Below are 24,031 nucleotides of genomic sequence, written 5' to 3' on the forward strand. Positions count from 1 at the left end.
TTAGTTGGTTGGTCATGTTTTTACATTTGAACACACGTAAACTGCTTCCTTTTGGCTTGAATACTCTATAAACAACACTTGCATAAAACCCAGACGTATCCACCTGCACTTATTGAGTTACCGACAAAAAACCCCGGCATTTTTGAGAAAGTCATGATATCAATGACCAAAAAAGGCAGAGACCTAATGAAGATAATCACTCCTTCAATTGGTATGAAATTTTTTGTTTGTTTTCGCTTTTTGGTGGAGCCATTCAACCAAAATCAGGAGGAGCCATAAATTTATCCGTAGAATTTGGTAGATTTGTTTCTCTCCTGAGGTTACATCTTGAGGAAAGGGTAATGACTAATTAGCAATGCTTTTCATATCTTATTCTGAAGTTAAATTTCGCATTATCTTGGGCCATGTAGAACACATATCTAAATAGCTCAGACAGGTAGCAAACAAGACCCTAATCCACCTAAATAATCATGAGCTAAATATATACACACACGAAACATACCATTTTCAGCGCCCAGAGAACTACGGGGCTAACACTCAAACTATCAACATTGTTATTAATAGCTGCAAACAATTACAAAACATTCATCTCTGGTTTATCTCTAAGTATTTGCTTTATCCTACACAGATTGTATACGTATAAGTAGGTCATTTCCTTCTTTGCTCTAAAATGTGTCCAGTCCTGTAATTCTCTTTCTATCTTTTCATTCTAATATAGAAAACTTAGTTTAAATTAGTTTCCTGAGCCAAAAAAAAAATAAATCTTCTCGTGGGTACGTACTACTCATCCAAGAAAATATAACGATCCGGAAACCAAAACATGGAAATTTGATTTGCAACTAACATACACATGGATTTAGTGAACTTACTGTGACAGTGTCACAGTAGTAAATCAACAATGACGGTGGATGTAAACAACAAACACGTTGGCTTTTAGCCTACAATATCGATATCACTAGCTAAGAACTAACTTTTAATGGGCACTGCAAGAACTTTGGGAAACGACTCGTGATTTGAAACCGGAATCGTCTGAAACTTGCAATCGCCCGCCAACAGTGTTACCCCGGCTGCGTTAATGTTAGTATCTTCAAAGTTTATTGTGTTAATGAGTTGAAGTAAAATTTGTTCTTGTTCTTTACCATCGGTCCATTCGTGAATTTCTGCCTTGATTAGTGATGGGTCACTGGAAATTAGTTCCCAGAGTGGGTAGTCTTTTCTTGGCATAAGACGGTCGGATGGCTCGAGCTTCAAACTTGGGCAGTAATCACCCTTTCCATCTCCAAGATAGATAATTCTCTTCTTGCCATCTGCGTAAGCTTCTGCTTTGATCCGGTCAAATATTATACCCTGTATTAACATAAACATTTCAATTAGCCAACTAATATTCTTCTAATAAAGTATTAGCTGAGAAGCATGTGACTAGATTTCTTGTCCATTGCATGTTCCTCAATGTAAGGATCAAGTTCAACTAATTGAGTCATCTTGATGATTCAAAAACACGGCTTCGACGTGTTTAAGGATTAAAAAAAAGCTGAATTATGAGATTAATTTACCTTGCACATGTTGGGAGGGCAGATGGGACAACCATGACAAGCAGTAGTGCAACCATGAGGAGCAGTGGTGAAATCATGGTATGGGAAGATTCTTAATCTTCCTTGGTCATCGACGAAACCCGGGTTCGTGTTGATTTCTGAGAAGTAACCTGACAACCCATGATGTTCTAGTATTGTTTCAATGAAGAACAGATTTGCGTCACTCAAAATTTTCAATTCACACCTGGAATAAAAAACAAAAAACAAAATGAGACCCGTTTGATAATTACATGTAAAATACTTGGAAAATTTTATTGGAAATCAAGAAATTACCCAAGAGCATGAGCTGATTTAATGGCTGAAATGATATTAGCATCCAATGGAGCGCGTCTCAAAACATTGGCAATGTCTTCAATTGTCTTCCCATTAGAGTGAAGCTCTAACATCATCTTATCCTGAAACATAAATAAATCACAAATGAAATTAAAACTCCAGATTCTGAAATCTAACTTTTTTTGATTATAAATCAACAATGGGGCATCAAAATGATCTCCGAAAATATATTTCAGTCAAAAATGCGAAAACAGAGGAAACATACCATGAGAGTATTCCAGGGCATGGTAGGCAAGAGTTCATCAAACAATTGAGTGAAACCCAATTCATCAATGACATAATTATCACTATCGTGATCGATAATCGTCTTGTCGAAGTCGAATAAAATCACAATTCCTGCCATTTTATACGTCGAGAATATGAAATTTGAGGTGTGTTTTTGTGTTTTCTGTAAAATAAAAGAAGAAGCAGATTTGTTTTTGTGTAGAAAACTTGATGAAGCTGAATGATCTATTTATAATGGGGATCTCGTTCTAATATTGTGAGCGTAAGAAGAAGAAAAGAATAAAAAACCGGATTAAGATGCCAATGGAATATTACTTCACCGCATTCTGAAAAGAGCCATCAAAATTTGACACCATAAATATTTCTCCTGTGAGGAAGGTGCCACCATTAAAGGCTTCTACCTAAGATTTCACTATCTTGTACAACCAGTAGAATTTTAATATACCGCCACAATTCTTCTCAGCCGTTTGATTTAAGGGTATTTTGATTGTGCTCGTTGATTTTAATGGTTAGTTGTATGATAGTTGTAAGTTGCGTATAGAATCGGTACGAGATAAGGTGATTGGATGGCATATTTGAATATTCGGGTGAGAATTTGCTTTTTACTTACTGGCTGAAATTGGAATATTCCAATCTTCGGTGCCATGCGCATTCTTCTTATTCTTCAATGGTTTTTTTAATTTTTTTAACCTCTTTTCCAGGAAACTCCATTTTTGCCTAATTTTGGGTTCTAAGAACAATTTTTAACTTTTGGTATGGGCCGTTGGTGTGCTAGGCTAGGCTGCTAGGGTATCATTGTTGGTCGGATTAAGATATATGGTCACGTTATCACGTGTTAATGGTGTTATATAGTATAAAAAACAGACATTTTATTAGCCAGCCACATGGTTGTACGGTCGTATAGTTGTCAATTGTGGCGGAAACCAGGATTTATAAGTCCGTAAGTATAATTTTTTTCTTTTTCGAGGCAAAATGCCCCCATTTTGATGTCAATTTGACATTTTACATTCTATCAATCACTACTTTCCAATGTGTCATCAGGTCTCTAAAAGTATACAATTTAAACCTTTTTTGTTTCCCACCCCAGATAAAAATCAGTAACTTGACTTCATTGATGATCTCTAATGTCTATTGCTAGTCATGACTCTACTGTTTCTTTCTGACCATATTGCCCAACAGATTGCAATGGCCAAATTCTTCTTCCTCTGTTTCTAAACTTCCATGCTTCCAATTGAGAGCATATGGAATCTCCTAACAGAAGAAAATTTGTTTTGCTTATTACTTCTACTCCTGGGCAAGAAGCAGAAGATAAACAACTTCCGGTTGTTAGATACTATCCGTATTTCTTCAGGGGACTATCAACTACCTTCCGATGAAAGATACATCTCACCGATCTGTGCTCAAAACTCTCTGGAACGTTGATAATTGCTCGTTTATTGTACTAGCTAGCCATTAGAATTTGCACTTGCCACTTGTGTAGTATTATTAGTTGAAGGCACGTAGGTAAAGTTAGCTTTTTTCTTGGTGGTTTTCTTTTTGGTTTTGTTTGTTTTTGTTAAAGGCAGCAGGGTACTACAAATTTGTCTGGTGGCGTAATACCTGGGACTCTTTCGTTTTATTGCCAACCTAATTTGAATTTATGTCGTTTGGTTTTCATAATTTATTTAAAGAGAGTTAGGACACAACGATTAGGAGAAGTGGGAGCCTATAATGAATCAATCAATCTATCTATCCTTTCATTTCTATATTAAGTTCCCTAATGTTCTATAAACTCATTTTGTTCACTTAATTTATCATTGTTGGTAGAAAGTTAAACGTATTTCCCTCCTTTTTCCTCCATTAGCGTGAACTTATTGTTACCAGGCTCCATGGTGTCGATGGCTAGCTAGAGTGTAAATGTATATAATTGCAATGGCAGAACAATTAGGATTAAAGGTATGAAGGGAAAATAAATCTGATCTGTAAGAGCAAACAGTATATAGAAAAGAAAACCCTTAAAGGTTTTTTTCATGAAAATACACATAAATGGAATTTTGGAGCTATCTTATTTCACCAGCATAATTAGGGTTTTGGAAAATGAATATATATATTATAGGTGTCAGGGTTTCCAACTTAAAAATCAATTAGCAACTGGTGGTAGAGTGAGTCCTTGTGTTCTATTGTGCATGAAGGCTAGAATTTTTAGTCAATATTAGATTATTAGTCTCATCACTCCCCTTCACGTGTAATGCTCTTTCAAAACCTCTAACACATGGATTGTATATAAACAAACCTTTTAACTAATCATTCATATTACATTTCTGGCCTTCTACCTCAAAACCAACTTAGTCACTACCAAACAATAAGCACCACGTCTGGGGAAGAAAAATCCGTGACAAGTCCCACCATTTTGGGGAATTTTTGTTTTAGATGAAACCCATCCCCCGAATATGGAAAGGGCACTAGAAATCTGCTTCCAAATGCAAGTATGCAAACCTACCCGATATAGAAGAATGAGAACAACTTAATCTATATATTTCGTGAGCATCAAGTTTTGATACTACAGGAAGATTCGATTCTCGTCATTTAAGCACTACATGAAGTGCATGTACGATGCGAATATAATAAAATCTAGATGATGCAACTAGCTAGCCAGTAACGGAATGATTATTCAATCACCATCCAGAAATATATTATCCGATAAAGTTCCTATTGTTCTGTGTTTTCCAGCATATATGAGCCACCACTCATTACTCAATCACAATTCACACGTATCTACTCTACCTCATGCCATGCATCATTTGCTTTATCTTTTTCCTATCTTGTAGGTTTTAATATCCGAAAATATACATGAAGAAAATGATAACATGGTATGTGTGTCTTCTTTATGCGGCCATTTGGAGCCGTAACCACCAAATGATGTTCTGGCCACCAGAATTAATTTATTTATATTTTGATCCACTATGTTGTATACGTCTCCTACAAGGTCCAAGCACTCTAACTCAATACTAACTCAATACTAACTCGATCTGTACAACGGAAGGTAAGAAAGTAGCAGCTGGGAAAAGGTATATACTCAAGATAGTGGTGGACAACAAAACAACAAACCAAACAATTAATATTCAGATGTCTCTAACTTTGTTTTACTAAAAAGAAAAAAGTTGATATGCAATGGTACAAAATTTACTGTTTTTCACTTTTTTACCGTAGTACGGAATGTCAGAAAAAGTCGACCATACGAAAGTGATGCACACCTGACGGACGGCTAAATGCCATTTATCGATCTGAACTACAGATTTGGACTGCCAAAAGTATTTCCGTAGGATACATGATGTAATGAAACCATCCTCAAGTACGGGAATCACCGGGAATATGTTTCCAAATGCAATATATTTTACGCAAATTGAAGATGAGAACATTTTAACGTGTGGTTCTTCATCGGTGAGCATAAAATTTTCGATACTAAATCAAGACTGTATTCTTGTTGTTGTCTTACATTGGATTAGACGACATACGTGTATGATGCGAATCATAAAAAGTAAATTAAATCTAGATGATGGTGCGGATAATGGGATGACTCGATCACCATCCACATCAATTATCCGCTAAAGTGCAAAATTCTGTGTGGCTGCCAGCATTTTGGAACCACACATTACTCAATCACACGTATATCTTTTGTAGGCTTCTAGCCTCATGTCATGCACACTAATTTTTATTTATTATATGCATGGATACCAGCCTACCACAGGGATGACTAAGATTCTCTGAGTTACCAGTATAGAGCAAAAATACTCTTCAACAACATAGAGTTTGCATGGTAATCTCCATGAAACTGGTTTTCTCGGGGCTTTGAAATACGTATGAAGTTGCAGATGAAACCTGAATAAGGCAACCTCGAGAGAGCCACGGACAACAAAAATACAAGGGTTACAAACCAAAGTAAGAAATACTAGTAACAAATGTTGGGAAAATTGACACCCCCAGCGCAGCGGAGATCAGGATCAGAAAGGGCAATTGGTGATTTGAACCAAACGTGCGAGAAATAATAAGAAAGAGACAGAAGATAAAGAAGCACACAACCACAACACAACATATACGTGGTTCACCTTTACAGGCTACATCCACGGTCAACACCGCAAAAAACCTCCATTAAATCAAAGACCATTGCATGTTCTTACCGAACCCAAGACAAGACCAAAGAGTTAACAAGACATACCCGAGAACGCCATCGAAGAAACCATAGAAATCAATTCTCTAACCATTCTTCAAACCAGCCTCAAGTCTTCTCTTCTACACCGTCTTCACATCTGCTAGTAACAGAGGAGAAACATGGAAACACTAGAAACTTGGTTTAGGGAAAAGCCCCAAACCCTAAACATTAGAACATCTCTCTACAAGTTTTTCTCTCACACCGATATTGACCTTCACGGTAGCACACGATCCTCCCAACAAAGAGACCAAAAACCTAAGCACAAGGTTTTACCACTCTTCTAGGTTGGATTATCTCTACACCTCTATTTCTAATCCTTTATATAGAGAATACAAACTTTGCCCTTAAGAAACCTTAAATTTAGGAACAAGGTTTCCTAACTTAGTTCTTAAGCTCCTAAATCTTAGGAATAAGTTTTCTCAAGATAGAGTTTAACCAAACTCCAACTCTTAACAACCGGCCAAATCCCACAATTCTCCACCTCGGGTCATGCTTTCAAGCATGAGACGATCAAACAAAGAATATCCTCCATCTGGTCACACCATCTCTATATAGAAAAAGAATTAATCTGAAGCTCATACCTGAATTTTCATCTTCATAGAACCATCTCTTCGACCAAAACACCGATGATAATGATAAAGGTCTTCAAACCATCTTTTTCACGAAGAACACTTATGAAACTAGCCACGTCTCACAAACACCATGAAATTACTATCAGCGAATCCTTACACAGACTCCACCAATGATCACCAAGAGAACCATCCAGAAGAATCACCATTAGCTCCACCTAACCAGTAAGCTAATAATATATTGAACTCTAATCCAGAAAGGAAGATTAACTCCAATATCATACTCCAGCACATGTCATGATTACCGTGTATCTGAAATAAACCATCAGAAATTTCCACTGTGATTAACAAGCTTAATCCTTTAAGTGATTCCCAAAGCCATCACCAATCTGACATACTTTTACCACCATCACACCCAGCATACTCGCTCTGAATATATTGTGTGAATTCCCATATTAACGTGGTTCATGCTTCCGAGATAGGGCACATTCTTGAAAATCACGTGCAAGCCATCAAGAATACTTTAACATAGACTTAAGAACATAAATCTATAACATCTCGGGAATAACTTCGAAGCGTTGCTGGACTTGCTTCTACATGAGACCTCACAACCCCATCCTTTCTTCAAACTTTGTAACCCATTGTTTATAGTGTATGATTACTAACACTCTTCAAGAAGTAAATATGTAGTCCACCTCATTCAGTCTTATTCTGCATCCCATACTACATCATAAAACCAAATAAAGAACATAAACTTCTACCAAGTTGAACCTCCAATTTGTAAATCACATCACAAACCCATATTTGTGTAAACACCGGTTGAAACCAAAATCTTCAAAAAAATATTTCTCCACCCGAACAATAAACCATCGTTCAATTTAAGGTTCAATCACACATGCCTCCCTTGGGCTCTGATACCAAATTGTTGGGAAAATTGGCACCCCGAGCGCAGCGGAAATCAGGATCAGAAAGCGCAATTGGTGATTTGAACGAAACGTGCGAGAAATAATAAGAAAGAGACAGAAGATAAAGAAGCACACAACCACAACACATCATATACGTGGTTCACCTTTATAGGCTACATCCACGGACAACACCAGAAAAACTTCCATTAAATCAAAGACCATTACATGCTCTTACGCAACCCAAAACAAGACCAAAGAATTAACAAGACATACCCGAGAACGCCATCGAAGAAACCATAGAAACCAATTCCCTAACCATTCTTCAAACCAGCCTCATGTCTTCTCTCTACACCGTCTTCACAGTTGCTAGTAACAATGGAGAAACATGGAAATACTAGAAACTTGGTTTAGGGAAAAGCCCCAAACACTAAACACTAGAACACCAAAATCCTCTCTCTACAAGTTTTTCTCTCACACCGATATTTACCTTCATGGTAGCACAAGATCCTCCCAACAAAGAGACCAAAAACCTAAACACAAGATTTTACCACTCTTCTAGGTTGGATTATCTCTACACCTCTATTTATAATCCTTTATATAGAGAACACAAACTTAACCCTTAAGAAACCTTAACTTTAGGAACAAGGTTTCCTAACTTAATTCTTAAGCTCCTAAACTTTAGGAATAAGTTTTCTCAAGATAGAGTTTAACCAAAACTCCAACTCTTAACCACCGGCCAAATCCCACAACAAAGACTGCTGGTTTGTGACGGAGCCATATATGAAAAAGCGAATCAATTAAATCCACTTAGTATAGGCTACTGAAGTCTAGTAGTATCTTTTTTCAATTATCTTTATTTTTATTTTATTTTTGTAAAGTTAAAAAAGAAATACTATTTGGTCCCCATTGTTTAATTTCTTCCTTTAAATCGAAGTATTTGTGCAGAAAATTATAATATGTTTGTACTAAGGTATTTAAGAAGTTGCAGGTGGAAGAGGCAAAGTGGCAAATTCAATAGAGCGGTGGACACTAAGAGTGCAAAACAAACATAACAAAATGCCGAAGAATATATTTATTTTTTTGATCGATAAAAAAGGATTGATTGATCATAAAAAAAGGGTGTAAAAGAATTATACCACCCTAAACAAAGTTAGGGGAGGAGAAAAGAAAAGAAAAGAACTAGTGAAATGTGTTAAGTCACTGATTGCAAGAGCCCAAGAGAAAATGTAGTAGATTGCTTTGTTCACCACAACCATCTCATTCGTACTGACATTTGAGAAACCCTGTCATTTCTCTCCTTCCATAAACTCGAAAAAATGGCTACATGTATCAAATCTCAGACTGCAGAGCTAGCTTTAGAATGTTGAATAAGAGACCAAGCATGTAGGACTGCAGGAGCATCCAAAGGAATAGAGAAGAAACAATGCAATTTATCCATAAAAGACTTCTCAAACTTTTCTAGCAAATCTGCAATGGAGAAGAAGGTGAGAAGAAGATTCTGGCTCACTGCAAAATAAACAATTATCTGGAACTTCAATTCTTCTTCTCAAAAGAAAATATGTTGTAGGCAGCCTTATATGAGCAATAAGCCACTACGTTAAAGAATATATTTCAGTCACTACGTTACAAGCATGAGGAATTGATTGCCACTTGAATTAAGCAGATTATCGCAACTTAAAAATTAGTGTTTTGGCCTTTTTGGGATTGGTGGATCCATTAATTCTGTTTTCATGTTTAATGACTCATGGTATTTTGAAGGTAGAAAATTAGATATCTTTTAAGTTTCTTTGATTCATTCCAAGAAATTCAAGAGATTTAAGTAAAGATCAATTGGTTAAATTGGTTAAACTGGTTAAACTAGCCAGGACGGCTTATTACATGTCCATCCAAAAATATATTGGCCAAGTAAGTAAATTGAGTAAATAAACGGGAAAAAAAAGTTACGAGTTATTCTAGATTTTGGAAGACAAAAGAATTGAGTCAGAGTTATTCTAGATTTTGTAAGACAAAAGAATTGAGCCATATTATTAGTAGGGGAAAGAATGGATTTGAGGAGGGAAAAAAACTAGCCTAAATGTATTTTTTTCTTTTTATCGATCAAAAGGAATTATATTAAAAAGCACACAAGTCGTGCGCGAACGAATACAACCCAAAGAGAGTCAAGCAACCCTAACCAAAGCGAAAGCACAAAGAAAAATCTAAGCCAAAGGTTCCAGGGATAATCAAAAAGCATCAAAGGCCTTGACATACCCTAGCCTAAATGTAGTCAACATATTGTCAAAGTCGAGCAAATAAAAAGACATAAAATAACATTGAACCAGATATCCGGTACCGACACTGGATTAGAATACCACATTGTGCCATTGGCGGATATCTGGATTTCAATCCATTTATCTCGTTAAAGTGCTTGAAAAGTAGCAACAGAGGTTTCGAATTTTGGTTAAGCAAGTGGTTTCATTTAAAACTCTCAACAAAACCTTCACGAGGATCTTCATTTTTCGCTAACTTAAATGGTGTGTTTCCTGTGTAAACTTTTACATCGTCATCATACCAATAAACCAAAAAATTGGAAAAAATAACTTTCAGTTTCGCTTTTTTCCATGATGATCACAGATATTTGTTAGTTGGTTGGTCATGTTTTTACATTTGAACACACGTAAACTGCTTCCTTTTGGCTTGAATACTCTATAAACAACACTTGCATAAAACCCAGACGTATCCACCTGCACTTATTGAGTTACCGACAAAAAACCCCGGCATTTTTGAGAAAGTCATGATATCAATGACCAAAAAAAGGCAGAGACCTAATGAAGATAATCACTCCTTCAATTGGTATGAAATTTTTTGTTTGTTTTCGCTTTTTGGTGGAGCCATTCAACCAAAATCAGGAGGAGCCATAAATTTATCCGTAGAATTTGGTAGATTTGTTTCTCTCCTGAGGTTACATCTTGAGGAAAGGGTAATGACTAATTAGCAATGCTTTTCATATTTTCTGAAGTTAAATTTCGCATTATCTTGGGCCATGTAGAACACATATCTAAATAGCTCAGACAGGTAGCAAACAAGACCCTAATCCACCTAAATAATCATGAGCTAAATATATACACACACGAAACATACCATTTTCAGCGCCCAGAGAACTACGGGGCTAACACTCAAACTATCAACATTGTTATTAATAGCTGCAAACAATTACAAAACATTCATCTCTGGTTTATCTCTAAGTATTTGCTTTATCCTACACAGATTGTATACGTATAAGTAGGTCATTTCCTTCTTTGCTCTAAAATGTGTCCAGTCCTGTAATTCTCTTTCTATCTTTTCATTCTAATATAGAAAACTTAGTTTAAATTAGTTTCCTGAGCCAAAAAAAAAATAAATCTTCTCGTGGGTACGTACTACTCATCCAAGAAAATATAACGATCCGGAAACCAAAACATGGAAATTTGATTTGCAACTAACATACACATGGATTTAGTGAACTTACTGTGACAGTGTCACAGTAGTAAATCAACAATGACGGTGGATGTAAACAACAAACACGTTGGCTTTTAGCCTACAATATCGATATCACTAGCTAAGAACTAACTTTTAATGGGCACTGCAAGAACTTTGGGAAACGACTCGTGATTTGAAACCGGAATCGTCTGAAACTTGCAATCGCCCGCCAACAGTGTTACCCCGGCTGCGTTAATGTTAGTATCTTCAAAGTTTATTGTGTTAATGAGTTGAAGTAAAATTTGTTCTTGTTCTTTACCATCGGTCCATTCGTGAATTTCTGCCTTGATTAGTGATGGGTCACTGGAAATTAGTTCCCAGAGTGGGTAGTCTTTTCTTGGCATAAGACGGTCGGATGGCTCGAGCTTCAAACTTGGGCAGTAATCACCCTTTCCATCTCCAAGATAGATAATTCTCTTCTTGCCATCTGCGTAAGCTTCTGCTTTGATCCGGTCAAATATTATACCCTGTATTAACATAAACATTTCAATTAGCCAACTAATATTCTTCTAATAAAGTATTAGCTGAGAAGCATGTGACTAGATTTCTTGTCCATTGCATGTTCCTCAATGTAAGGATCAAGTTCAACTAATTGAGTCATCTTGATGATTCAAAAACACGGCTTCGACGTGTTTAAGGATTAAAAAAAAGCTGAATTATGAGATTAATTTACCTTGCACATGTTGGGAGGGCAGATGGGACAACCATGACAAGCAGTAGTGCAACCATGAGGAGCAGTGGTGAAATCATGGTATGGGAAGATTCTTAATCTTCCTTGGTCATCGACGAAACCCGGGTTCGTGTTGATTTCTGAGAAGTAACCTGACAACCCATGATGTTCTAGTATTGTTTCAATGAAGAACAGATTTGCGTCACTCAAAATTTTCAATTCACACCTGGAATAAAAAACAAAAAACAAAATGAGACCCGTTTGATAATTACATGTAAAATACTTGGAAAATTTTATTGGAAATCAAGAAATTACCCAAGAGCATGAGCTGATTTAATGGCTGAAATGATATTAGCATCCAATGGAGCGCGTCTCAAAACATTGGCAATGTCTTCAATTGTCTTCCCATTAGAGTGAAGCTCTAACATCATCTTATCCTGAAACATAAATAAATCACAAATGAAATTAAAACTCCAGATTCTGAAATCTAACATTTTTTTGATTCATAAATCAACAATGGGGCATCAAAATGATCTCCGAAAACATATTTCAGTCAAAAATGCGAAAACAGAGGAAACATACCATGAGAGTATTCCAGGGCATGGTAGGCAAGAGTTCATCAAACAATTGAGTGAAACCCAATTCATCAATGACATAATTATCACTATCGTGATCGATAATCGTCTTGTCGAAGTCGAATAAAATCACAATTCCTGCCATTTTATACGTCGAGAATATGAAATTTGAGGTGTGTTTTTGTGTTTTCTGTAAAATAAAAGAAGAAGCAGATTTGTTTTTGTGTAGAAAACTTGATGAAGCTGAATGATCTATTTATAATGGGGATCTCGTTCTAATATTGTGAGCGTAAGAAGAAGAAAAGAATAAAAAACCGGATTAAGATGCCAATGGAATATTACTTCACCGCATTCTGAAAAGAGCCATCAAAATTTGACACCATAAATATTTCTCCTGTGAGGAAGGTGCCACCATTAAAGGCTTCTACCTAAGATTTCACTATCTTGTACAACCAGTAGAATTTTAATATACCGCCACAATTCTTCTCAGCCGTTTGATTTAAGGGTATTTTGATTGTGCTCGTTGATTTTAATGGTTAGTTGTATGCTAGTTGTAAGTTGCGTTATGAATCGGTACGAGATAAGGTGATTGGATGGCATATTTGAATATTCGGGTGAGAATTTGCTTTTTCTTACTGGCTAAATTGGAATATTTCCAATCTTCGGTGCCATGCGCATTCTTCTTATTCTTCAATGGTTTTTTTAATTTTTTTAACCTCTTTTCCAGGAAACTCCATTTTTGCCTAATTTTGGGTTCTAAGAACAATTTTTAACTTTTGGTATGGGCCGTTGGTGTGCTAGGCTAGGCTGCTAGGGTATCATTGTTGGTCGGATTAAGATATATGGTCACGTTATCACGTGTTAATGGTGTTATATAGTATAAAAACAGACATTTTATTAGCCAGCCACATGGTTGTACGGTCGTATAGTTTCAATTGTGGCGGAAACCAGGATTTATAAGTCCGTAAGTATAATTTTTTTCTTTTTCGAGGCAAAATGCCCCCATTTTGATGTCAATTTGACATTTTACATTCTATCAATCACTACTTTCCAATGTGTCATCAGGTCTCTAAAAGTATACAATTTAAACCTTTTTGTTTCCCACCCCAGATAAAAATCAGTAACTTGACTTCATTGATGATCTCTAATGTCTATTGCTAGTCATGACTCTACTGTTTCTTTCTGACCATATTGCCCAACAGATTGCAATGGCCAAATTCTTCTTCCTCTGTTTCTAAACTTCCATGCTTCCAATTGAGAGCATATGGAATCTCCTAACAGAAGAAAATTTGTTTTGCTTATTACTTCTACTCCTGGGCAAGAAGCAGAAGATAAACAACTTCCGGTTGTTAGATACTATCCGTATTTCTTCAGGGGACTATCAACTACCTTCCGATGAAAGATACATCTCACCGATCTGTGCTCAAAACTCTCTGGAACGTTGATAATTGCTCGTTTATTGTACTAGCTAGCCATTAGAATTTGCACTTGCCACTTGTGTAGTATTATTAGTTGAAGGCACGTAGGTAAAGTTAGCTTTTTTCTTGTGGTGGTTTTCTTTTTGGTTTTGTTTTTGTTGTTAAAGGCAGCAGGGTACTACAAATTTGTCTGGTGGCGTAATACCTGGGACTCTTTCGTTTTATTGCCAACCTAATTGAATTTATGTCGTTTGGTTTTCATAATTTATTTAAAGAGAGTTAGGACACAACGATTAGGAGAAGTGGGAGCCTATAATGAATCAATCAATCTATCTATCCTTTCATTTCTATATTAAGTTCCCTAATGTTCTATAAACTCATTTTGTTCACTTAATTTATCATTGTTGGTAGAAAGTTAAACGTATTTCCCTCCTTTTTCCTCCATTAGCGTGAACTTATTGTTACCAGGCTCCATGGTGTCGATGGCTAGCTAGAGTGTAAATGTATATAATTGCAATGGCAGAACAATTAGGATTAAAGGTATGAAGGGGAAAATAAATCTGATCTGTAAGAGCAAACAGTATATAGAAAAGAAAACCCTTAAAGGTTTTTTTCATGAAAATACACATAAATGGAATTTTGGAGCTATCTTATTTCACCAGCATAATTAGGGTTTTGGAAAATGAATATATTATTATAGGTGTCAGGGTTTCCAACTTAAAAATCAATTAGCAACTGGTGGTAGAGTGAGTCCTTGTGTTCTATTGTGCATGAAGGCTAGAATTTTTAGTCAATATTAGATTATTAGTCTCATCACTCCCCTTCACGTGTAATGCTCTTTCAAAACCTCTAACACATGGATTGTATATAAACAAACCTTTTAACTAATCATTCATATTACATTTCTGGCCTTCTACCTCAAAACCAACTTAGTCACTACCAAACAATAAGCACCACGTCTGGGGAAGAAAAATCCGTGACAAGTCCCACCATTTTGGGGAATTTTTGTTTTAGATGAAACCCATCCCCCGAATATGGAAAGGGCACTAGAAATCTGCTTCCAAATGCAAGTATGCAAACCTACCCGATATAGAAGAATGAGAACAACTTAATCTATATATTTCGTGAGCATCAAGTTTTGATACTACAGGAAGATTCGATTCTCGTCATTTAAGCACTACATGAAGTGCATGTACGATGCGAATATAATAAAATCTAGATGATGCAACTAGCTAGCCAGTAACGGAATGATTATTCAATCACCATCCAGAAATATATTATCCGATAAAGTTCCTATTGTTCTGTGTTTTCCAGCATATATGAGCCACCACTCATTACTCAATCACAATTCACACGTATCTACTCTACCTCATGCCATGCATCATTTGCTTTATCTTTTTCCTATCTTGTAGGTTTTAATATCCGAAAATAACATGAAGAAAATGATAACATGGTATGTGTGTCTTCTTTATGCGGCCATTTGGAGCCGTAACCACCAAATGATGTTCTGGCCACCAGAATTAATTTATTTATATTTTGATCCACTATGTTGTATACGTCTCCTACAAGGTCCAAGCACTCTAACTCAATACTAACTCAATACTAACTCGATCTGTACAACGGAAGGTAAGAAAGTAGCAGCTGGGAAAAGGTATATACTCAAGATAGTGGTGGACAACAAAACAACAAACCAAACAATTAATATTCAGATGTCTCTAACTTTGTTTTACTAAAAAGAAAAAGTTGATATGCAATGGTACAAAATTTACTGTTTTTCACTTTTTTACCGTAGTACGGAATGTCAGAAAAAGTCGACCATACGAAAGTGATGCACACCTGACGGACGGCTAAATGCCATTTATCGATCTGAACTACAGATTTGGACTGCCAAAAGTATTTCCGTAGGATACATGATGTAATGAAACCATCCTCAAGTACGGGAATCACCGGGAATATGTTTCCAAATGCAATATATTTTACGCAAATTGAAGATGAGAACATTTAACGTGTGGTTCTTCATCGGTGAGCATAAAATTTTCGATACTAAATCAAGACTGTATTCTTGTTGTTGTCTTACATTGGATTAGACGACATACGTGTATGATGCGAATCATAAAAAGTAAATTAAATCTAGATGATGGTGCGGATAATGGGATGACTCGATCACCATCCACATCAATTATCCGCTAAAGTGCAAAATTCTGTGTGGCTGCCAGCATTTTGGAACCACACATTACTCAATCACACGTATATCTTTTGTAGGCTTCTAGCCTCATGTCATGCACACTAATTTTTATTTATTATATGCATGGATACCAGCCTACCACAGGGATGACTAAGATTCTCTGAGTTACCAGTATAGAGCAAAAATACTCTTCAACAACATAGAGTTTGCATGGTAATCTCCATGAAACTGGTTTTCTCGGGGCTTTGAAATACGTATGAAGTTGCAGATGAAACCTGAATAAGGCAACCTCGAGAGAGCCACGGACAACAAAAATACAAGGGTTACAAACCAAAGTAAGAAATACTAGTAACAAATGTTGGGAAAATTGACACCCCCAGCGCAGCGGAGATCAGGATCAGAAAGGGCAATTGGTGATTTGAACCAAACGTGCGAGAAATAATAAGAAAGAGACAGAAGATAAAGAAGCACACAACCACAACACAACATATACGTGGTTCACCTTTACAGGCTACATCCACGGTCAACACCGCAAAAAACCTCCATTAAATCAAAGACCATTGCATGTTCTTACCGAACCCAAGACAAGACCAAAGAGTTAACAAGACATACCCGAGAACGCCATCGAAGAAACCATAGAAATCAATTCTCTAACCATTCTTCAAACCAGCCTCAAGTCTTCTCTTCTACACCGTCTTCACATCTGCTAGTAACAGAGGAGAAACATGGAAACACTAGAACTTGGTTTAGGGAAAAGCCCCAAACCCTAAACATTAGAACATCTCTCTACAAGTTTTTCTCTCACACCGATATTGACCTTCACGGTAGCACACGATCCTCCCAACAAAGAGACCAAAAACCTAAGCACAAGGTTTTACCACTCTTCTAGGTTGGATTATCTCTACACCTCTATTTCTAATCCTTTATAGAGAATACAAACTTTGCCCTTAAGAAACCTTAAATTTAGGAACAAGGTTTCCTAACTTAGTTCTTAAGCTCCTAAATCTTAGGAATAAGTTTTCTCAAGATAGAGTTTAACCAAACTCCAACTCTTAACAACCGGCCAAATCCCACAATTCTCCACCTCGGGTCATGCTTTCAAGCATGAGACGATCAAACAAAGAATATCCTCCATCTGGTCACACCATCTCTATATAGAAAAAGAATTAATCTGAAGCTCATACCTGAATTTTCATCTTCATAGAACCATCTCTTCGACCAAAACACCGATGATAATGATAAAGGTCTTCAAACCATCTTTTTCACGAAGAACACTTATGAAACTAGCCACGTCTCACAAACACCATGAAATTACTATCAGCGAATCCTTACACAGACTCCACCAATGATCACCAAGAGAACCATCCAGAAGAATCACCATTAGCTCCACCTAACCAGTAAGCTAATAATATATTGAACTCTAATCCAGAAAGGAAGATTAACTCCAATATCATACTCCAGCACATGTCATGATTACCGTGTATCTGAAATAAACCATCAGAAATTTCCACTGTGATTAACAAGCTTAATCCTTTAAGTGATTCCCAAAGCCATCACCAATCTGACATACTTTTACCACCATCACACCCCCAGCATACTCGCTCTGAATATATTGTGTGAATTCCCATATTAACGTGGTTCATGCTTCCGAGATAGGGCACATTCTTGAAAATCACGTGCAAGCCATCAAGAATACTTTAACATAGACTTAAGAACATAAATCTATAACATCTCGGGAATAACTTCGAAGCGTTGCTGGACTTGCTTCTACATGAGACCTCACAACCCCATCCTTTCTTCAAACTTTGTAACCCATTGTTTATAGTGTATGATTACTAACACTCTTCAAGAAGTAAATATGTAGTCCACCTCATTCAGTCTTATTCTGCATCCCATACTACATCATAAAACCAAATAAAGAACATAAACTTCTACCAAGTTGAACCTCCAATTTGTAAATCACATCACAAACCCATATTTGTGTAAACACCGGTTGAAACCAAAATCTTCAAAAAAATATTTCTCCACCCGAACAATAAACCATCGTTCAATTTAAGGTTCAATCACACATGCCTCCCTTGGGCTCTGATACCAAATTGTTGGGAAAATTGGCACCCCGAGCGCAGCGGAAATCAGGATCAGAAAGCGCAATTGGTGATTTGAACGAAACGTGCGAGAAATAATAAGAAAGAGACAGAAGATAAAGAAGCACACAACCACAACACATCATATACGTGGTTCACCTTTATAGGCTACATCCACGGACAACACCAGAAAAACTTCCATTAAATCAAAGACCATTACATGCTCTTACGCAACCCAAAACAAGACCAAAGAATTAACAAGACATACCCGAGAACGCCATCGAAGAAACCATAGAAACCAATTCCCTAACCATTCTTCAAACCAGCCTCATGTCTTCTCTTCTACACCGTCTTCACAGTTGCTAGTAACAATGGAGAAACATGGAAATACTAGAAACTTGGTTTAGGGAAAAGCCCCAAACACTAAACACTAGAACACCAAAATCCTCTCTCTACAAGTTTTTCTCTCACACCGATATTTACCTTCATGGTAGCACAAGATCCTCCCAACAAAGAGACCAAAAACCTAAACACAAGATTTTACCACTCTTCTAGGTTGGATTATCTCTACACCTCTATTTATAATCCTTTATATAGAGAACACAAACTTAACCCTTAAGAAACCTTAACTTTAGGAACAAGGTTTCCTAACTTAATTCTTAAGCTCCTAAACTTTAGGAATAAGTTTTCTCAAGATAGAGTTTAACCAAAACTCCAACTCTTAACCACCGGCCAAATCCCACAACAAAGACTGCTGGTTTGTGACGGAGCCATATATGAAAAAGCGAATCAATTAAATCCACTTAGTATAGGCTACTGAAGTCTAGTAGTATCTTTTTTCAATTATCTTTATTTTTATTTTATTTTTGTAAAGTTAAAAAAGAAATACTATTTGGTCCCCATTGTTTAATTTCTTCCTTTAAATCGAAGTATTTGTGCAGAAAATTATAATATGTTTGTACTAAGGTATTTAAGAAGTTGCAGGTGGAAGAGGCAAAGTGGCAAATTCAATAGAGCGGTGGACACTAAGAGTGCAAAACAAACATAACAAAATGCCGAAGAATATATTTATTTTTTTGATCGATAAAAAAGGATTGATTGATCATAAAAAAAGGGTGTAAAAGAATTATACCACCCTAAACAAAGTTAGGGGAGGAGAAAAGAAAAGAAAAGAACTAGTGAAATGTGTTAAGTCACTGATTGCAAGAGCCCAAGAGAAAATGTAGTAGATTGCTTTGTTCACCACAACCATCTCATTCGTACTGACATTTGAGAAACCCTGTCATTTCTCTCCTTCCATAAACTCGAAAAAATGGCTACATGTATCAAATCTCAGACTGCAGAGCTAGCTTTAGAATGTTGAATAAGAGACCAAGCATGTAGGACTGCAGGAGCATCCAAAGGAATAGAGAAGAAACAATGCAATTTATCCATAAAAGACTTCTCAAACTTTTCTAGCAAATCTGCAATGGAGAAGAAGGTGAGAAGAAGATTCTGGCTCACTGCAAAATAAACAATTATCTGGAACTTCAATTCTTCTTCTCAAAAGAAAATATGTTGTAGGCAGCCTTATATGAGCAATAAGCCACTACGTTAAAGAATATATTTCAGTCACTACGTTACAAGCATGAGGAATTGATTGCCACTTGAATTAAGCAGATTATCGCAACTTAAAAATTAGTGTTTTGGCCTTTTTGGGATTGGTGGATCCATTAATTCTGTTTTCATGTTTAATGACTCATGGTATTTTGAAGGTAGAAAATTAGATATCTTTTAAGTTTCTTTGATTCATTCCAAGAAATTCAAGAGATTTAAGTAAAGATCAATTGGTTAAATTGGTTAAACTGGTTAAACTAGCCAGGACGGCTTATTACATGTCCATCCAAAAATATATTGGCCAAGTAAGTAAATTGAGTAAATAAACGGGAAAAAAAAGTTACGAGTTATTCTAGATTTTGGAAGACAAAAGAATTGAGTCAGAGTTATTCTAGATTTTGTAAGACAAAAGAATTGAGCCATATTATTAGTAGGGGAAAGAATGGATTTGAGGAGGGAAAAAAACTAGCCTAAATGTATTTTTTTCTTTTTATCGATCAAAAGGAATTATATTAAAAAGCACACAAGTCGTGCGCGAACGAATACAACCCAAAGAGAGTCAAGCAACCCTAACCAAAGCGAAAGCACAAAGAAAAATCTAAGCCAAAAGGTTCCAGGGATAATCAAAAAGCATCAAAGGCCTCTTGACATACCCTAGCCTAAATGTAGTCAACATATTGTCAAAGTCGAGCAAATAAAAAGACATAAAATAACATTGAACCAGATATCCGGTACCGACACTGGATTAGAATACCACATTGTGCCATTGGCGGATATCTGGATTTCAATCCATTTATCTCGTTAAAGTGCTTGAAAAGTAGCAACAGAGGTTTCGAATTTTGGTTAAGCAAGTGGTTTCATTTAAAACTCTCAACAAAACCTTCACGAGGATCTTCATTTTTCGCTAACTTAAATGGTGTGTTTCCTGTGTAAACTTTTACATCGTCATCATACCAATAAACCAAAAAATTGGAAAAAATAACTTTCAGTTTCGCTTTTTTCCATGATGATCACAGATATTTGTTAGTTGGTTGGTCATGTTTTTACATTTGAACACACGTAAACTGCTTCCTTTTGGCTTGAATACTCTATAAACAACACTTGCATAAAACCCAGACGTATCCACCTGCACTTATTGAGTTACCGACAAAAAACCCCGGCATTTTTGAGAAAGTCATGATATCAATGACCAAAAAAAGGCAGAGACCTAATGAAGATAATCACTCCTTCAATTGGTATGAAATTTTTTGTTTGTTTTCGCTTTTTGGTGGAGCCATTCAACCAAAATCAGGAGGAGCCATAAATTTATCCGTAGAATTTGGTAGATTTGTTTCTCTCCTGAGGTTACATCTTGAGGAAAGGGTAATGACTAATTAGCAATGCTTTTCATATCTTATTCTGAAGTTAAATTTCGCATTATCTTGGGCCATGTAGAACACATATCTAAATAGCTCAGACAGGTAGCAAACAAGACCCTAATCCACCTAAATAATCATGAGCTAAATATATACACACACGAAACATACCATTTTCAGCGCCCAGAGAACTACGGGGCTAACACTCAAACTATCAACATTGTTATTAATAGCTGCAAACAATTACAAAACACATTCATCTCTGGTTTATCTCTAAGTATTTGCTTTATCCTACACAGATTGTATACGTATAAGTAGGTCATTTCCTTCTTTGCTCTAAAATGTGTCCAGTCCTGTAATTCTCTTTCTATCTTTTCATTCTAATATAGAAAACTTAGTTTAAATTAGTTTCCTGAGCCAAAAAAAAAAATAAATCTTCTCGTGGGTACGTACTACTCATCCAAGAAAATATAACGATCCGGAAACCAAAACATGGAAATTTGATTTGCAACTAACATACACATGGATTTAGTGAACTTACTGTGACAGTGTCACAGTAGTAAATCAACAATGACGGTGGATGTAAACAACAAACACGTTGGCTTTTAGCCTACAATATCGATATCACTAGCTAAGAACTAACTTTTAATGGGCACTGCAAGAACTTTGGGAAACGACTCGTGATTTGAAACCGGAATCGTCTGAAACTTGCAATCGCCCGCCAACAGTGTTACCCCGGCTGCGTTAATGTTAGTATCTTCAAAGTTTATTGTGTTAATGAGTTGAAGTAAAATTTGTTCTTGTTCTTTACCATCGGTCCATTCGTGAATTTCTGCCTTGATTAGTGATGGGTCACTGGAAATTAGTTCCCAGAGTGGGTAGTCTTTTCTTGGCATAAGACGGTCGGATGGCTCGAGCTTCAAACTTGGGCAGTAATCACCCTTTCCATCTCCAAGATAGATAATTCTCTTCTTGCCATCTGCGTAAGCTTCTGCTTTGATCCGGTCAAATATTATACCCTGTATTAACATAAACATTTCAATTAGCCAACTAATATTCTTCTAATAAAGTATTAGCTGAGAAGCATGTGACTAGATTTCTTGTCCATTGCATGTTCCTCAATGTAAGGATCAAGTTCAACTAATTGAGTCATCTTGATGATTCAAAAACACGGCTTCGACGTGTTTAAGGATTAAAAAAAAGCTGAATTATGAGATTAATTTACCTTGCACATGTTGGGAGGGCAGATGGGACAACCATGACAAGCAGTAGTGCAACCATGAGGAGCAGTGGTGAAATCATGGTATGGGAAGATTCTTAATCTTCCTTGGTCATCGACGAAACCCGGGTTCGTGTTGATTTCTGAGAAGTAACCTGACAACCCATGATGTTCTAGTATTGTTTCAATGAAGAACAGATTTGCGTCACTCAAAATTTTCAATTCACACCTGGAATAAAAAACAAAAAACAAAATGAGACCCGTTTGATAATTACATGTAAAATACTTGGAAAATTTTATTGGAAATCAAGAAATTACCCAAGAGCATGAGCTGATTTAATGGCTGAAATGATATTAGCATCCAATGGAGCGCGTCTCAAAACATTGGCAATGTCTTCAATTGTCTTCCCATTAGAGTGAAGCTCTAACATCATCTTATCCTGAAAATAAATAAATCACAAATGAAATTAAAACTCCAGATTATGAAATCTAACTTTTTTTTGATTATAAATCAACAATGGGGCATCAAAATGATCTCCGAAAATATATTTCAGTCAAAAATGCGAAAACAGAGGAAACATACCATGAGAGTATTCCAGGGCATGGTAGGCAAGAGTTCATCAAACAATTGAGTGAAACCCAATTCATCAATGACATAATTATCACTATCGTGATCGATAATCGTCTTGTCGAAGTCGAATAAAATCACAATTCCTGCCATTTTATACGTCGAGAATATGAAATTTGAGGTGTGTTTTTGTGTTTTCTGTAAAATAAAAGAAGAAGCAGATTTGTTTTTGTGTAGAAAACTTGATGAAGCTGAATGATCTATTTATAATGGGGATCTCGTTCTAATATTGTGAGCGTAAGAAGAAGAAAAGAATAAAAAACCGGATTAAGATGCCAATGGAATATTACTTCACCGCATTCTGAAAAGAGCCATCAAAATTTGACACCATAAATATTTCTCCTGTGAGGAAGGTGCCACCATTAAAGGCTTCTACCTAAGATTTCACTATCTTGTACAACCAGTAGAATTTTAATATACCGCCACAATTCTTCTCAGCCGTTTGATTTAAGGGTATTTTGATTGTGCTCGTTGATTTTAATGGTTAGTTGTATGATAGTTGTAAGTTGCGTATAGAATCGGTACGAGATAAGGTGATTGGATGGCATATGTGAATATTCGGGTGAGAATTTGCTTTTTACTTACTGGCTGAAATTGGAATATTCCAATCTTCGGTGCCATGCGCATTCTTCTTATTCTTCAATGGTTTTTTTAATTTTTTTAACCTCTTTTCCAGGAAACTCCATTTTTGCCTAATTTTGGGTTCTAAGAACAATTTTTAACTTTTGGTATGGGCCGTTGGTGTGCTAGGCTAGGCTGCTAGGGTATCATTGTTGGTCGGATTAAGATATATGGTCACGTTATCACGTGTTAATGGTGTTATATAGTATAAAAAACAGACATTTTATTAGCCAGCCACATGGTTGTACGGTCGTATAGTTGTCAATTGTGGCGGAAACCAGGATTTATAAGTCCGTAAGTATAATTTTTTCTTTTTCGAGGCAAAATGCCCCCATTTTGATGTCAATTTGACATTTTACATTCTATCAA

General features: G+C 36.3%; 3 protein-coding genes across 3 annotated transcripts; all 3 read right to left on the reverse strand.

Annotated features, from left to right (window-relative positions):
* Window positions 1-799: 799 nt before the first annotated feature.
* On the reverse strand, window positions 800-2,497 carry LOC113294953 (inorganic pyrophosphatase 1-like). Its single transcript, XM_026543321.1, has 4 exons — window positions 2,131-2,497; window positions 1,866-1,987; window positions 1,554-1,776; window positions 800-1,347 (listed from the first exon to the last, which is right to left on the reverse strand). The coding sequence occupies exons 1-4, from the start codon at window positions 2,266-2,268 to the stop codon at window positions 967-969; spliced, it is 864 nt and encodes a 287-aa protein (XP_026399106.1). The 5' UTR covers window positions 2,269-2,497; the 3' UTR covers window positions 800-966.
* An 8,733-nt stretch (window positions 2,498-11,230) lies between these two features.
* On the reverse strand, window positions 11,231-12,930 carry LOC113294962 (inorganic pyrophosphatase 1-like). Its single transcript, XM_026543329.1, has 4 exons — window positions 12,564-12,930; window positions 12,297-12,418; window positions 11,985-12,207; window positions 11,231-11,778 (listed from the first exon to the last, which is right to left on the reverse strand). Exons 1-4 carry the CDS (start codon window positions 12,699-12,701, stop codon window positions 11,398-11,400), a joined length of 864 nt encoding a protein of 287 aa, XP_026399114.1. The 5' UTR covers window positions 12,702-12,930; the 3' UTR covers window positions 11,231-11,397.
* Window positions 12,931-21,663: 8,733 nt separating this feature from the next.
* Window positions 21,664-23,363, reverse strand: LOC113294968 (inorganic pyrophosphatase 1-like). Its single transcript, XM_026543335.1, has 4 exons — window positions 22,997-23,363; window positions 22,732-22,853; window positions 22,420-22,642; window positions 21,664-22,213 (listed from the first exon to the last, which is right to left on the reverse strand). The coding sequence occupies exons 1-4, from the start codon at window positions 23,132-23,134 to the stop codon at window positions 21,833-21,835; spliced, it is 864 nt and encodes a 287-aa protein (XP_026399120.1). The 5' UTR covers window positions 23,135-23,363; the 3' UTR covers window positions 21,664-21,832.
* Window positions 23,364-24,031: the final 668 nt, after the last annotated feature.

Source organism: Papaver somniferum, chromosome 7 (genome assembly GCF_003573695.1).
Source record: "Papaver somniferum cultivar HN1 chromosome 7, ASM357369v1, whole genome shotgun sequence".
NCBI classification, from domain to species: domain Eukaryota; kingdom Viridiplantae; phylum Streptophyta; class Magnoliopsida; order Ranunculales; family Papaveraceae; genus Papaver; species Papaver somniferum.

Bases quoted from the DNA above. Each gene is read 5' to 3' on its own strand.
- LOC113294953 (XM_026543321.1), bottom strand. From the start codon at position 2,268: ATGGCAGGAATTGTGATTTTATTCGACTTCGACAAGACGATTATCGAT. The intron at 1,777-1,865 runs GTAATTTCTTGA...TTTTTATTCCAG, and splicing joins AAATCAGCTCATGCTCTTGG to GTGTGAATTGAAAATTTTGA. The intron at 1,348-1,553 runs GTAAATTAATCT...ATGTTAATACAG, and splicing joins GCCCTCCCAACATGTGCAAG to GGTATAATATTTGACCGGAT.
- LOC113294962 (XM_026543329.1), bottom strand. From the start codon at position 12,701: ATGGCAGGAATTGTGATTTTATTCGACTTCGACAAGACGATTATCGAT. The intron at 12,419-12,563 runs GTATGTTTCCTC...TTTATGTTTCAG, and splicing joins TGCCCTGGAATACTCTCATG to GATAAGATGATGTTAGAGCT. The intron at 12,208-12,296 runs GTAATTTCTTGA...TTTTTATTCCAG, and splicing joins AAATCAGCTCATGCTCTTGG to GTGTGAATTGAAAATTTTGA.
- LOC113294968 (XM_026543335.1), bottom strand. From the start codon at position 23,134: ATGGCAGGAATTGTGATTTTATTCGACTTCGACAAGACGATTATCGAT. The intron at 22,854-22,996 runs GTATGTTTCCTC...ATTTATTTTCAG, and splicing joins TGCCCTGGAATACTCTCATG to GATAAGATGATGTTAGAGCT. The intron at 22,643-22,731 runs GTAATTTCTTGA...TTTTTATTCCAG, and splicing joins AAATCAGCTCATGCTCTTGG to GTGTGAATTGAAAATTTTGA.